The following is a 14,310-nucleotide window of genomic DNA, read 5'->3' on the forward strand; positions in this document are numbered from 1 at the left end:
TAATCCAAACAGTTTCCTTATGCTGCTGTATTCGTGGTAATAGTAAAAAAAAAAAAAATCTTTCTTTTAATATAATATTTTCCTGAGCTTCTTCAGGGTGTGAAATTGGACAGTTACCAGGCAAAAACTGTTTTTCTTGCAATGTATCCACTATTCTTTTCACTATCGGTATTGAAAATAGACTGGTAATAGCATTTGTTTTGCAGTATTTTGGTGCTTTATCTTGAAGCTTTATGAAACCTGGATGTGTAAAGGGAAGAATTAAGCAACTGTTATGAAGTTAGCTACTTTTTTCAACCACTGTCATTAGATTTTTGAGAAGGGTCATCATGCTTACCTTTCTTTTTTGTCTATACCTGTTAATGAGTCTCCGCAGAAGTCACAACCTCAGGTTTATCAATTAGCATTGGTGATTTAGGCAAGCTGTATTAAGACAAGTGGGATTAATACCAGATTTGTGTAGAATTAAACAATGGCACATTTAAAATGTGAAGAGTCTCTGCCTAATGAGAGACAGCTGAGAGGTGTGGGTGGCCAGTTCTGCTCTCCTAGGAGAACTCTGTCATGAAGTCTGGTACATATTTTGTTGTGGGCTTCTTTTTTTTCTTTTTAGAATTGTATAAAAACTTTTGCCAGGCAAAGTACGTCTGCTCCTTCTCCTCAAGCTGCTGGCAAGTCTCCCATTGATTTTAGTGAAAGCAGGACTGGACAACAGCTGGACCTAACTTCATTTTTATAAATACTTTTTTTGTAGGAGTGAATATATGCCCCAGTGTGCTAATAAGTTTGCTCTTGGATATCATATTTTACTGCTCAAAATATATCAGTGTCAACTATCAGTTGGCTATTGTAACATCTTGTTGTAAAAGATCAAAACCAGGAAAAAACTCACTCTGTGTGAAAATAAACAAACATCACCCCAAAGCAGACAACCTCCCTCACTCTCTAAGCCCCCTGGAACTTGCTGGCAGCATGAAGACAGCATTTTTCCACTTGGAGGCCATAGAAAGAGTCAGAGCTCAGAAGTTCTCTTCCAAGTTCTCCTTGTGCAATTCTGTGCGCCTGATAGCTGCGTGCCTCGGTTAATCCATTTTAGAGGTGAGATAATAATGCTGATACCATCTTCCATTTCATGATCAGGTTAAACCATAAATTAATGAGGAACTGTACAACTTTCATACTTGGTAACTTCAAAGCTCATCCTTCCCCTGCCCTGTTTCATCACCAAAGGAAATAAAAGAACAAAATAGCATAAAAACAGGTGGAAAACAGCAACAAAAAATCACCCTTGAGCAGATGCTCAGGTCAAGCAAAACAGAAATTTCATTTACAAATGATGGGAAAAAAACTTGTGTCTTTTTTAACAGCTTTCATTGAGAGTCAGGCTTTAAACTTTGCCTGTATTTACAATATGAAAAAGTGGCATGATGTCTTTATAGATTGAAATGACATGGTTTTTGTCACCTAGTTTGTTCTCTTCATATAGACCACAAGATCCTCTAATACTTTCTGTTTGGGAACCCATCTAATTACCACTTAGTAACTGCGAGCATCTCTGTGCACCTCTTAAAATATTCTGATGGCTACATGCACTTACTTTTGTATGTAAGTTGCTCTGAAAGTAATGCCTCCTATTTGTTTCCATGGGAACTACCACAGATACAGAGTGCACAATAGCACTGTCTCATAGAGCAAATTCTCAGCTACAAAACACTATTTTTCAATATAATCACCCGTATTAGCTATGCATTTTCACCAGTGGTGAACAAGAACCTGCACAGTGCAGTCATAAAAATCTGCACCAGTGGAGATGACACACTGTCACTGTTACCACTTCTGAAATGCACCACCCACCACTTCACAGTGCTAACATCTGCTGTTTGGTCTCCATAAACACTCAACAAGCACTGGTGAATGTCAGTGAGTACAACTTCTTCTGCACGGAGGAATTCAGTGACACACCGTTGCTTCATACGTACTTTTATGTCAGGTGCCATTTTGTCAGGCTGCCCCTCTGCTGCCACCTGTCACACAACAAAATATAACGGCATGTTGGCAGAAAGGTTCAACCACTACTGCTATACTACTGATACCTGCTTTTGCCATCGTGGGCCAGTATAATAAAATAGGAGGCATTACTTTTGAAGCAGCCCTCACATAGTAGCAGGGGCAAAAGGCAAAATCATAAACGACAAATGAAAAAATTCAACCACTTCTATCTCTTTCCTAGCTAAATCTGTCTTCAGCATCTAAGCATTGTGTCTTACATCTTTATTTTGCAGGCTGAAGTCATCCATTAACAGATTTCTCATGCAGATAGTCAGAAACAGAGTTTGTACCTTTCATGTTTAGACTGGTAAGCTCAGTAGATTGAAAACCTTGAATTTCTGATGAGAAGACATGTTTTATTTTCTAATCACTCTTGTAGAACTTCTCCAAATCTAATCCAATTTATCAGAATTCTTCTTGAACTATAGACACCAACTTCTGATGCAGTATTCCTTCAGAAACATGCCTCTACACACAGATAAGTAAGATAGTTTTATGTTTTATGAATCCTTTCTATAGCTCTGGTTATAATTTCCAGAATGGCATGATTTTTCAAAATGTCGTTTTGCTGATTTTTGTCCAAGACCTTCAGATCTTCCCTAGAATGAAGGCCTACATTTTATGGTCTTCTTTATTGCTATTACATCTCTAACTCAACACAGAAGTATCTGGACATACTGAGACACAAATTGTTTGCTTCTTCTCAGTTGAATAAATGATCCTAAACTGTTATAAATGTTCTGACCCTATCCTGTTTTCTTTGTATGTCCTTTACAAATTATCTTATTCTTCTGTGTTCTTCTACTTGCTTAAAAAAAATACCAGGCAGACAATAGGTCTTTACTGAGGTTCCCTATTAGAAGCCTGTGCGCTCATTTATAATTTCTTGGTCTGAGTTTCAAATTGAATCCTGTCTTAGCTGTTAAGCCATTTAGCAAATATCATTGTGGGATTATAACACTGTAGATTTTCAATCATAATTTTTGCCTTATAGGAATGATCATACCACCACTTTTTCAGACTTTACCGGAGTGATATTTTCGTCACGAGTGAGATCAGAGAAAATAATAATCAGAAGCTAGAGAAGGTCTATTATTTTTTAAAACCCATATTTAGACAATTATTATGACACAATGCTAATACTGTAACTACTGTTGGTTTATAGTAGCTTCCTTTAATTTTGCATTAATGGAGCTCAGAATCATCCATTACTTTATTTGGCCCAGAACTGATATAAAACTCACAGCTTATATTTTATCAATGTCATCATATTTACGTTTTTAACAGTGTCATTGCACATTAGATTTCTCGTAGTTCTCTGAGATTTTGTTTCCATTTCAACTTGCCAAAAACGTGTATTAGTAGAGCAGATGTCCCAGTCAGCTCCTCTGTAATATTTAGGTGGAAGTTACTGAAATATAATACTCATGCATCCACCTGGATTAGCATGGGACTATAGCCACATCATCCACTATGTATGAGAAATATCTGTTGGATGTGACTGCCTTTTCTGTGTTATCACTGATAATTTGAACATTTCTATCTCATGGTCTTATTGCAAGTGAAAGTCAGAAGAGACAACCAGATCCACCATTTCAAACTTTGGAACACAGTCAACTCTAAAATACTCAAATTCCTTATGCAGTTATATGAGACAGTATAAACAATTTTGGTGCTGTTGCACAGGGAGCTCATGCTGAAGCAAGTACCCATGATAAACCTGCCAAACACTCTCAGGCATTTATTCTCCACATGGAACATCCTATCCCAATGTGGAACCAGCATGTTGCAGTCTCAAAGAAAGAAAGTGAATGTACCATTTTATTAAGGCGTTAAAATCAAGTTTAAAGACCAACTATTATAATGAAATAATGAGAAAATCGTAATTTGTTTGTGTCTACATGTTCCTATTGGAATAATTCTTCCCTATTGGAAACTTTTGTCTGTCAATCTCAGGCTATTTAAAACTGCAAGAACAATAACCAGTTGTTGCTTTCTTGTGTCCTCAGTCTTTATCCTAGCTTTTGTTAGACACAATGCAGTGGTATTCATGGGTAACAATAAGACTATTATGTTTCATTGTGGGTTTTTTTCAGGGCTATACAATGTTCTAGCCATTATAGAAGGATTACAGTCAGCTGACCGATGTTTACATACCATTTCCATACCCTAATAAAAGGTATAAGGGCAAGTTTATCGTAGCCAGTGGGGGAGAGATTTGACTTGGAAGGCTGGGATTTCTACTGTGTGAAGAAACATAGTCAAGGAAGACAACACTGTACTGCCTAGTGTGCTTTTATTTTTGGCCTCTGCTTCAGTTGTATGAGTGTCAGTAATGGTTGCTGCAAACTGCTTATTCATACCACTGCTGTGCTCATTTGCTTTGGGCAATATTAATTTTGTGGCTGTGCTAAGTTGGGAAATCGTTCACAAGGGCACCAATGGCATGACTATCTTACTTGCCCTGGCAGTGGATTGTGTCATCCAGATGATGGGACAGTTCTTGACTTTGTTTTTTGGCATTCCCACAAGAGCATACGCAGAGACTTATGCCAGCAGGATCAGCACTTTTTTTTCTGGGAGCAGGGTCTTTTTAGCATTCTTTTGTATGATACCTCACACAGTCGTGCACTGGAGGTGACAGGAATTTCTGATATACTGCATAGGCATCTGTGCATTCCTCAGCTCCAGTATGTGCTGCTGGGCTGCAGAGAGCAGTTTTTTCTCTTTGTAGTGGCTGCTAATTTCACAAGAAACTAAATGACCTGGGGAAGTCAGATGGCTTCTCAAGGTCATCACAAAGGGGCTGAAGATCCCAAGCCTGCATCATGTGGAGCTGAGTCTGAGGGCACATTTTTGGTACAGCTCTTTGGCAAAGCAGAGGTTCCACTGTGTTCCTGGTTTTCAAACACAATGCTCTTGATTTTTGGCAATTAGGCATCTAAGAACTGTGTGTGTCTAGATTCACGAGAGGTTAAGAGAGGGAGGGAGAGAGGGTGAAAATCCTAATAATGAAGACTGACTCCTTGGGGGCAAGAGGTGATGTCTGTGTCTCAGTTTGCAGACAGTCAGGAAAATATTCCTCATTCTGTAGCCAGTTGGAGAACCATATTCATATCACTACTCCTCCTGCTGTCTTTTGAAGGTAACGAGGCAGGAAAAATGATCTGAGATGTGCAAACACTTGTTCTTTTACAGACGAGACCAAGTGCTGAATTGTTCAGGTTATTAGTCAAATGCTATTTCATGGTCCTCAGCGTTCTTCCTGATAAAATAAAGGCTGTTTTGATTGAACGATAAAACTTGTGACTCTGGGTATTATTTTTAACTACATATAGATGCCTTTTGGTGTTTCTTCCCGTGACTGCACTGTGACTGTTTATATAATTTACCATGGCGCTCTGTTCATCATCAGCAGACTACACAGATAGCCAGTTAAGGATGTTCCCTCAAGCTTTGTGGTTAATCAAATGGTTTGGCAAATGCCAGCCTTTCTTATTACAGGCATGTCTTGATGCAGTCCCTTTCTGGGCTGGGTCCTAGTCGGGTGATAGGAAGGATTTCTCCTCTGTGGATGCTATTTGTGTGACAAAGCTCTATGATTCTGTGATATATATGCCTTTAAGAGACTTTAGTAATCTTGAAATTTCTTATGAGCTGTATCTTGCCCACGTGGGCAGGATTAATCTCCACTGAAAGCTAGACTGGGAAAGAGTGTGGTTCAAACATTGATGGTTCTTGGTCTTCTTCCGTAGTGTAGACCACAGCTGGCTTAAGTTCATCTGAAAGATTTACATAATAAATTCCTTGGCACTGCAGATGTGTAGGTGATACTTTTATTTTTCTTGCAGCCATTGTGTTTATGGATTTTGATATTTTAATATAGATCTTGCAATTTTCTTGGCTAATTGAGTGAACTCTGTAGACTGTGTAGACTCTATGAAAACATCAGAATACAAGAACAAGGAAGGACAGTTTTGCACTGTCAGCCTACTTATACAGATTACTGCATTCTGAACCTTGTTTGAGATGGACAAGCCCATTGCTTTTTGAGATGCATGAAGCAATGAAGCCCCATGGTGGCCTTTGGTTGCTTTTGGAAATATTACTAAGTTAACAGAGACATATGAGTGTGGATTGTGCTTCCTGAGATATTTTTGGGTCTTGCTTCCTCTCTTATCGCTGCCTCTGGTTTCAGAGGTACAGACTGAAAAGCTTATGGCTAACATGCAGGTGCTGGTGACCTGTATGTTTCCTGTAAGTGCAGAGAATGCTTCTGGTACACATATTTTTAAGACCTGTTCTTCATTAAAACCAGTAGGTGAGTAAATGCAAAGAATAAATCATGTTGTTTTACTGCCTAACTGTTGAAATGAATAATTTTTCTCTTCTATTGTAAACTTGGAAGCCTTGCCATACTTATTTCCAAATAAAGTCTTGAGTATTTTACATTTATATCTGCAGTCATTGTCACCTGCTGCCTCTGTAAAGATGAGTGTTGACTGCAGGTGTCCCCAGGAGACCAAAGGCAACAGGAAAATGCCAAGTGATTGTACCCCCACTCTTAATTCGGTGCATCTTGTTTTGCAGAATTATGGAAAATGAAAGGGAAGCTCTTCAGAGAGCTGCATGCAAATATTGACTAGTTTTGGTTTTGGAAGTAAAGGAAGCTCTTCTATCAAATGTCATCTCTCTGTTTTAATATTTCATGTGATGTGGCTTCTTTCAGATGATATAAGATCAGAGAAGAGGGAACGATACTACTCAGCTGCAGAAAATAGGAAGAAAGTACTGCCATGGCAGGGTAGGACAGACACACACAGACTGCAGTGCATTGGTTCTTTGTAGAACTTGTTTCAAAATACACATCTTCCAGGTAGTCGGTGGAAATTGTTGAGGTAGAGATATTTGATTTATCATCAGTGAGTTTAAAATAATCTTCAGAGAAAGCTTGTACAACAGTATTTCAGAATTCTTGCCATGGAATGTGTTAGATAAGACCATTAAATGCTTGTTTTATGGACAACTTTTCTATTTTCATGTTTACTAATTATAAAGGAAATACCAAATAAATTATGTATCTATTATAAACACCTGGCTTTTCAAACAAAGGAAATAGTGAAGTTTCTTATGCTATTTTTGTATTTCTCCTAAAGGGCAACACTTTAAGGAAAATACTCCTGTATCGCTACTTTAAAGGAGAATATGGAAGTGGTATGAATGGGCCTCTGTCTACCAGCTACAGCAAAACTGCACAAGTGGGAGGTAAATCAACACACATCATTTAAGAAAAACAAAACTAGCAGCACCATCTTTTTAAAAGGCATGTTGAATGTGCTCCAGGGATTTAATTGGCAAATAAATGGAGCGAGTTCTGCAATCAGTTAGAAGAGAGGTTGTGTGCACCTGTCTCAGATGGCTGGTGTGCATTTGCCAGCACTAAGAAAGTGAATCTCTCCATTCCCCCAAGTCAGTCCTTCAGTTCAATTCTGATTGGTAACACCATTTGCTAATAAATCCACATCCAGGAATCCAGCAAAGCATGCAGTGTTTGAACAAAGCCACTGCTGTTTCTGGAAACCAATCAACTTTTTAAAATTCCGGATCCTCCACTAGCACATTAAAAAAAGTAGGATATAAGGGAAAGCTTTTCACAAATATATCACTTAAGCAATGAAATGAATTTCCTAGAGAGGCTGTAGAATGTCAGTTCTTTCAAAACAAGGCTGTGAGGACCTGCTTTAACTACTGTGAGCAGAAAGTTTGAGTGGGTGTTCCTTATAACCTCATTTTTGTATTATTGTGTTATAGAAGCCAAGGTAGATTACAATAAAGTGCTTTCTAATAAAACCAAACATAATGTATGTCATAGGAAATATGGCAGAATGAAGTGTAGAGCCACGTCATAACAAAGCTGGCCATCACATTATCAGTATATATTAAAGGCATGTCCAGATTTGTGGGCTTCCCCACATGTCATTCGGCTGATCCTCTGTGTGTTTCAGTGTTGATACAGGAGAAAAATCAGAGACTGAGTGTCTTGTACATCAGTTTATTCCGTAGCAAACCATAGAATACAGAATTAGTGTTTTGTCTTTTCTCTGTGAAAAATGTGTATATAAATGCATGGCTTCTTTAAAAAATCAGAAACACTTTGTTTGTACTGCTTTGATTAAAACAGTGCCATATTTTTTCCTCATGGTAAGTGCAGTTACATGTGCATAATGTGTGTATAGCAGGAAATATGATAATGACTAATAATAAAATATGGCTGATTTAATGACTTAATACAATTCAGTAAAATCCCTTCGAATCACACCATTAGTTAATTTATGTTAACTTAATTTGTGTTAATTTGTGTTAACTTATTGTGATGTTACTGATCTACGATTTAGACTGGCAAAAAAATTTAGCTAGAAGGTCATACCCATAATGAGAGTGGATTTATGAGTATACAATCTTTGTTTAGATTAGACCTGAGAAAAGCAGGTTTGAAAGCTTTTTCAGATCTCTGGCCATGCATGTATATTAGTGTATGCAGTAATTAAAACCAGGGTTCTGTGAACAAATCAGTTTCATTTTGATCTTCTTTATTGTCTGAATGCTGTTAACAGAACTGTGGTGTGAGTTTTTGTTTTGTTTCTTATGCTTGGGGACCAACATTGGCACATTCACACAAACATCTTTGTTTCAAGAGGAATCTTGCCTCTAACAGAATTTCAAGATGAAATGAATTACATTGCTACTGGATGTTTTTCCAAATAGATTTATTTCAACATACATGCGTGAAACAAACATGAATGGTATGTATTTCTCTGACTTACAGGTGGATTTGTAGGACAAGACTCAGATAAGTCTGGAGTATCCATGTTTGATATTCAGTGCCTTCTGGATAAAGAAGGTGCATCAGAACTTGTCATAGATGTTATAGTCAGCACCAAAAATGACAGAATTTTCTCAGAAGGCATTTTGCTTGGTATTGCATTGCTTGAAGGTGGAAATGCACAAACACAGGTACTTATTTCATTTACTTATTCGCATACTGCTTTTCAAATGCATATAGTCAGGAGTCAAATAAAAAGAACCTCTTTGAAGTGAGTTCTGTAGAGAGGTTATTACCATAGTATGTCCCTCTAAAAAACTATTGTAGGTAGTTCATGTTATCATGCAGTATTTCTTACAGTAAAGTCTTCAATGAAGAAAACATTTTTCTGCTGTCCCCTTCAATGTTGTGCAGTTGTTCTTTGCCAGCTGAGCATTATCTCCAGTTATTTCACGCTTCTCCTTGTAAATGTAGTAATTCCTAAGCTTTCAAGTTTATAATAGCAAAAAATAATAAAAAATAAAAAATTAAGAAAAAAAATTTAAAAAAATCTGGAAACATGTAGGGACTTTTTTCTAAATCTCCAGAGGAAAAAGTTGGTCATTTGAAACTGCCAATATCTGTTCCAAAGGAATTAAGTGCTTAAAACTATGGATTCTGATCTTTTCACAAAGACTAGAGATATTGCTCTTACCCAACTTTAGCCAAATAAGTTTAGTTGTTTATTCTTACTCTAGGATCAGCGGAGAGGAGAGATGGCATAAATTGGTCCCAGCTTTTCCCCATATCTCATCACTGAATTTGACAGGAACCTAAATAATCAACATATACTTCATTTCAAGATTTAAAAGTTAAATGAGAGGAATCCTATCCTGTATCTTTATTCTGTAAAAAGATAATACAACTGTCACCCTTAGAGAGCATCTAGAAAGTCTTGAAGAAGTGAGGTATTACTGCAGCTTTCTAAAATGAATTGGTAGGGGGTTGTAGGAGGACATCACTTCTGGGACAGTTTTTAAACTGTTGAAAATGGTATTCAGCCTACTTGACAGTAATGCTAGGGGACTGTACTTAATAACCTAAAATATTAATTCCAATTCTGAAGTTATAAAGAACCAAGAATGTGTATAGGCTAAGCTATAACATAGAATATGAATCTGGGAGTTTCCTGTTTCCTGCTGTAGCTACATAATAACAATTACTTTCACTATTACTTGCAGATTGAATATTGTATCTCTGGAATACCTGGAGAGAAATGGGGAGTATCACTAAATAATTTAACTTAGTTGGGTAATTTTGTGACATTTCAAAGATTGCAAGTAGCATTGCTTGCCATTTTATCCAAATTTAAAAATAGTGATCAATATTTGTTACCAATCTTTTATATCACTTTGTAAAATAATTGGTTGTGCAGTGGTCATTTTTTGTTTTGTAATCTTTTTTGTTTCCGTATTTTTTCTTCCTTAGAAGACTGATAACTAATGAGTATCCTCTTTTTATTCCTTGCAGTATTCAACTTACCAGCAATTGAAGGAGCAAAAAAAGTCAGAAAAATTCTTTAAAGTCCTGTATGACCGTATGAAAGCTGCTCAGCAAGAGATACGATCAACAGTGACAGTGAACACTATTGATCTGGGGAGCAAAAAGAAAGATGACGATAGTGACCTAACCATATCTGTACCCAAAAAGAGAGGTAAGGAGGCAGCCATATAGTGCACCCATAGTGCATTATGCTCAAGATGTATGTATTGCACCACTGATGCTCTGCTGCACTGATCAATAAGTTTTAGTATTAATTATTGCTGCACTACCTGTTTGTTTTTCTCTAAATTACAGACCATAACTTAAGCTGATTGCATGGAATTAACATTGATGAAGTCAGTGAAGCTATGGCAGCTTGCACCAATAGAAGATATAGCCCCATGTTTTTAGAGAAGCTGAAATACAGGCTGCTAGTGGGGCTATTTCACATGAGCAAGCACAGGAAAGAATGCCCACCCTGTGGTCCTTCCATTGTTCTCATCATTTATTGTATATGGAAGAGAAATAGTAGGACTTTTTGTTTTAATGTTCTGCTTCACTCTGGTTTGTGGTTAATTTGGAACATGCTATTCCTTCATGAGTGTTGCTTTGATATTCTTTGTAAGCTGCCCAGAGGTCTTTGAAAAGTTAGGCACCAAAAAAGAAAAAGTTGCATTCACTGTTGTTGTTTTCTTATTGTTTAATTAAACAAGCAAAAAGCTGTTTCAAAAATTAAGGAAAATTATCTTCTTTTCAGTGAAGGATTCAACACTGCATCTGAAAGAGGGTATGAAAGTTCAGTTAACAGAAGCATCTTCTGCAACATCCAAGGCTTACTCTGTATATAGAAGAGAAATGGACCCAGAAATAGATCTTATGGGCTCAGGAGCAGATGCTGCAAATGCAGAGGAAAAGTCCACAGAAGAAGCAGTAATGAGTCCTGCTATTGCAATCATGCAGCCAATACTGAGATTTCTCCAACTGCTTTGTGAGAACCACAACCGAGAGCTCCAGGTAAGTTGTTTTTGAGCCAGGTTTCAAAGGAAGTATTAGAAGAGCTGGAGCTTCATGAAGGAAGAAGAACATGCCTGTGCTTGGCTTCTATTACAGAATAACGGTGGCTAAAATATTGTTATTCTTTTGGTCCATGTAATAAAATAACCCTTTTCAAGAACTGTCTGCATGCTCAGTTTAAGTTCATGTTTATGCCCTCAGAGCGGTGTGGGAACCGCAGCACAGCCACATGGAATTGAGAGTTTGTTAAACGTTCCTGTCAGTATAATTTTTATGCATCAATAGTGAATCCGTTACCATAAGTTTGAAAACCACAAGAGGCTTCTGGACAAAGTTTTGGTACTGCTGTTTTCCCTAGGTGTTATGATTGAAGGGTGTAAGATGCAATGTGTCTCTGCTATCAATTCCTCTGGTAGATATTACTACCACCAGATAAACTTTTGCAAAATGAGTTTTCTGCAGATTTGCTTCAGTGTGGTGTCCAGTAGCCTCCCTGAAAACAGGACTGGATGTAGCTTGAGCTGAGCTGCTGTTGCGCATTGGCATTTCCATGGAGCAGTCGAAATGTGCAGCTATACTTGTTCATCTGTGGGACAAGATCCTCCCAAGTAAACGACCATAATAAACAGATGGGGCAGGACATCTCTAGGACATGCCCTCTTTCTAAGCCCTTCTTTCCCAACTGGTTTAATCAAATAATAGTCCTCCACTGCTGCGCTGATTTATTTTCTACACTATAGTGTACCTCAGTAACTAAGGTAGGGCAATCATGTGGTCATAAATTGAACCTGTCAGTAATTTTATGAAAAAGATTGTGTTCAACATGATTCTAACTCTCTCTTTCTCCTTATCTTTTTTGTTCCTTTTCTCCATCCACCAGAATTTCTTAAGACATCAGAACAATAAAACAAATTACAACCTTGTTTGTGAGACACTTCAGTTTTTGGACTGTATCTGTGGAAGCACAACAGGTGGGCTAGGCTTACTGGGGCTTTACATCAATGAGAGGAACGTAGCTCTGGTGAACCAGACACTGGAAAGCTTGACTGAGTATTGCCAAGGTCCATGCCATGAAAATCAGGTAGGACTTGAATAGATGCAGAACAGTCTACCTGAATGTATGGTGTCTTTGTGCTTATCGTAAACTCTTCAATGTTGTTAATAACATAAGACCACGTGCAATTACTGTGGTTAAGCTGAACACATCCCGCACCTGCGTAAGGCCTGAGAAATCCTTTCAAGCCAGACAACAGACTTTTCCTTTAGCCTGTCTGTTTACATACAGTGTTTCCAGTCCTTTTGGAGAGAGTTAAATGTCGTATAATTTGGCCGATAGTTTGAATCTCACTTCATGAGACTTTGGATTTCAAGTCACAACTGTGGAATTACATTACCTATATAATAATATTGTTTGTTGGGTTTTTTTTTTTCCCCATTTTCATGCATTTTGCCTTTTTAGGTTTTTAGCTAGGATGCTAATTTTTACTTTCCCCATTTAACACAACCGCCACAAAATTTAACTTACTGTTCTGCTGTGCAACCTGTTGACATCTTTAATTAGGGTATCAATAGGAAAAAGGGTGAAAATAAAGACCATGCAGCCTTTCGAGTTGTGGCTGTTGGTAGCTGTCTCTTCAGTGCTAATCTGAGGCAGTATAGAAATGCAGAGTGTACTTACATGCTGCTGTGTTTGATCTGAAGAGAACTGTAGTGAAGTTGTCACAGTGGATGAAATTTCAGAATTTTTAATATGGATTAATGATGGGAAAATATCAGTGGGCAAAATTACAGAGACACAATTTATTCTTGCTACTAAGGACAGCTGAAGAAATGCATGCACTATTAATGCTCCTTCATTAACATACATAAATGAAGTGCAGAGTGCTTCTGTTACTGTTGCTGGTTATCAATTGGCATTACTTAAAACTTTAAAAACAAAAATCCTTTAGTAGGCGAATTTTTAAACAGTCGTATTTGATCTATTAGTGAATGGGAAAAATATTTGTAAAAAATAATAATGGCAATGGAAATAAAGAGAAAATCTACGTTTTCAAGTTAACTTGTTCATTGACTTTACTGATAATGGGAGGGAATGATTATTAAAGCTTAATTAGGCTTACCTGCTGTGAAGTCACTCAGGATTAGAATTATACTTGTTTAAACCATCTGCAAATCTAATGCAGCATGTTTTGGAGACAAATGCTCCCCACTGTCATTTTCCTCTGTTTGCTTTGTGTTGTTTGTTTTGTCCCTCCGTCTTTCTGGAAAACTTCCTTTCATATTGTCCAATAAATCTATTTGAAAAAAAAATACCATAGAATTATACAAATGACATTTATTTTACATACATTCCAGTATGACTTTTAAGATTCTGTGGCTGTGTGTTCAGCCAAAACTGGTAGTGCTGCTGTGGACTGTTGTCTGTAGCTTGTACCACATTGTGCCTAATCCTGCATATTTCACTGCAGGCAAATTCTAGCTTGCACTGCTTTTTCCTCAGTTATATACTTCACTATTGACAGTGCTGGGATTAGCTCTGTACTACATATTTCCCCAGCACCATTTGTGGCATGTTTTCAGGCTGCTCTGCTTTGGCAGGGTAGTCCAAGTTCTAGATTCTTTCTTTGGAAATTTGCATATTCCCTCTCTTTCCCACTCTCCCCAGTTCTCAGTCTCTGTTTTCCTCTCTTCCCTCTCTTCTGACTCTCTTCTCTTATTTTGTAGACCTGCATAGCTACCCATGAATCGAATGGGATTGATATTATAATTGCGCTCATCTTGAATGACATAAACCCTCTTGGCAAATACTGCATGGACTTGGTGCTTCAGCTAAAGGTACAGTAAATGTAAATTTGTTTATTTAAATTTGAGTAATAATAGAAGACATACCTATGCGAGAGCTC

At 37.5% G+C, this 14,310-nt stretch overlaps 1 protein-coding gene across 4 annotated transcripts in view; it reads left to right on the forward strand.

Moving 5' to 3' along the window:
• Positions 1-14,310, forward strand: part of ITPR2 (inositol 1,4,5-trisphosphate receptor type 2) — a 272,614-nt gene that overhangs the window by 183,737 nt on the left and 74,567 nt on the right. For all 4 annotated transcript variants that reach the window (XM_052690593.1, XM_052690590.1, XM_052690591.1 and 1 more), the window contains 6 exons: positions 7,206-7,314; positions 8,876-9,063; positions 10,382-10,565; positions 11,151-11,407; positions 12,288-12,488; positions 14,132-14,242. In XM_052690593.1, coding sequence (XP_052546553.1) covers positions 7,206-7,314; positions 8,876-9,063; positions 10,382-10,565; positions 11,151-11,407; positions 12,288-12,488; positions 14,132-14,242 — 1,050 coding nt within the window. The remainder of the gene's footprint in view (positions 1-7,205; positions 7,315-8,875; positions 9,064-10,381; positions 10,566-11,150; positions 11,408-12,287; positions 12,489-14,131; positions 14,243-14,310) is intronic.

This window comes from Tympanuchus pallidicinctus, unplaced genomic scaffold, assembly GCF_026119805.1.
Source record: "Tympanuchus pallidicinctus isolate F22 unplaced genomic scaffold, pur_lepc_1.0 scaffold27, whole genome shotgun sequence".
Lineage (NCBI taxonomy): Eukaryota > Metazoa > Chordata > Aves > Galliformes > Phasianidae > Tympanuchus > Tympanuchus pallidicinctus.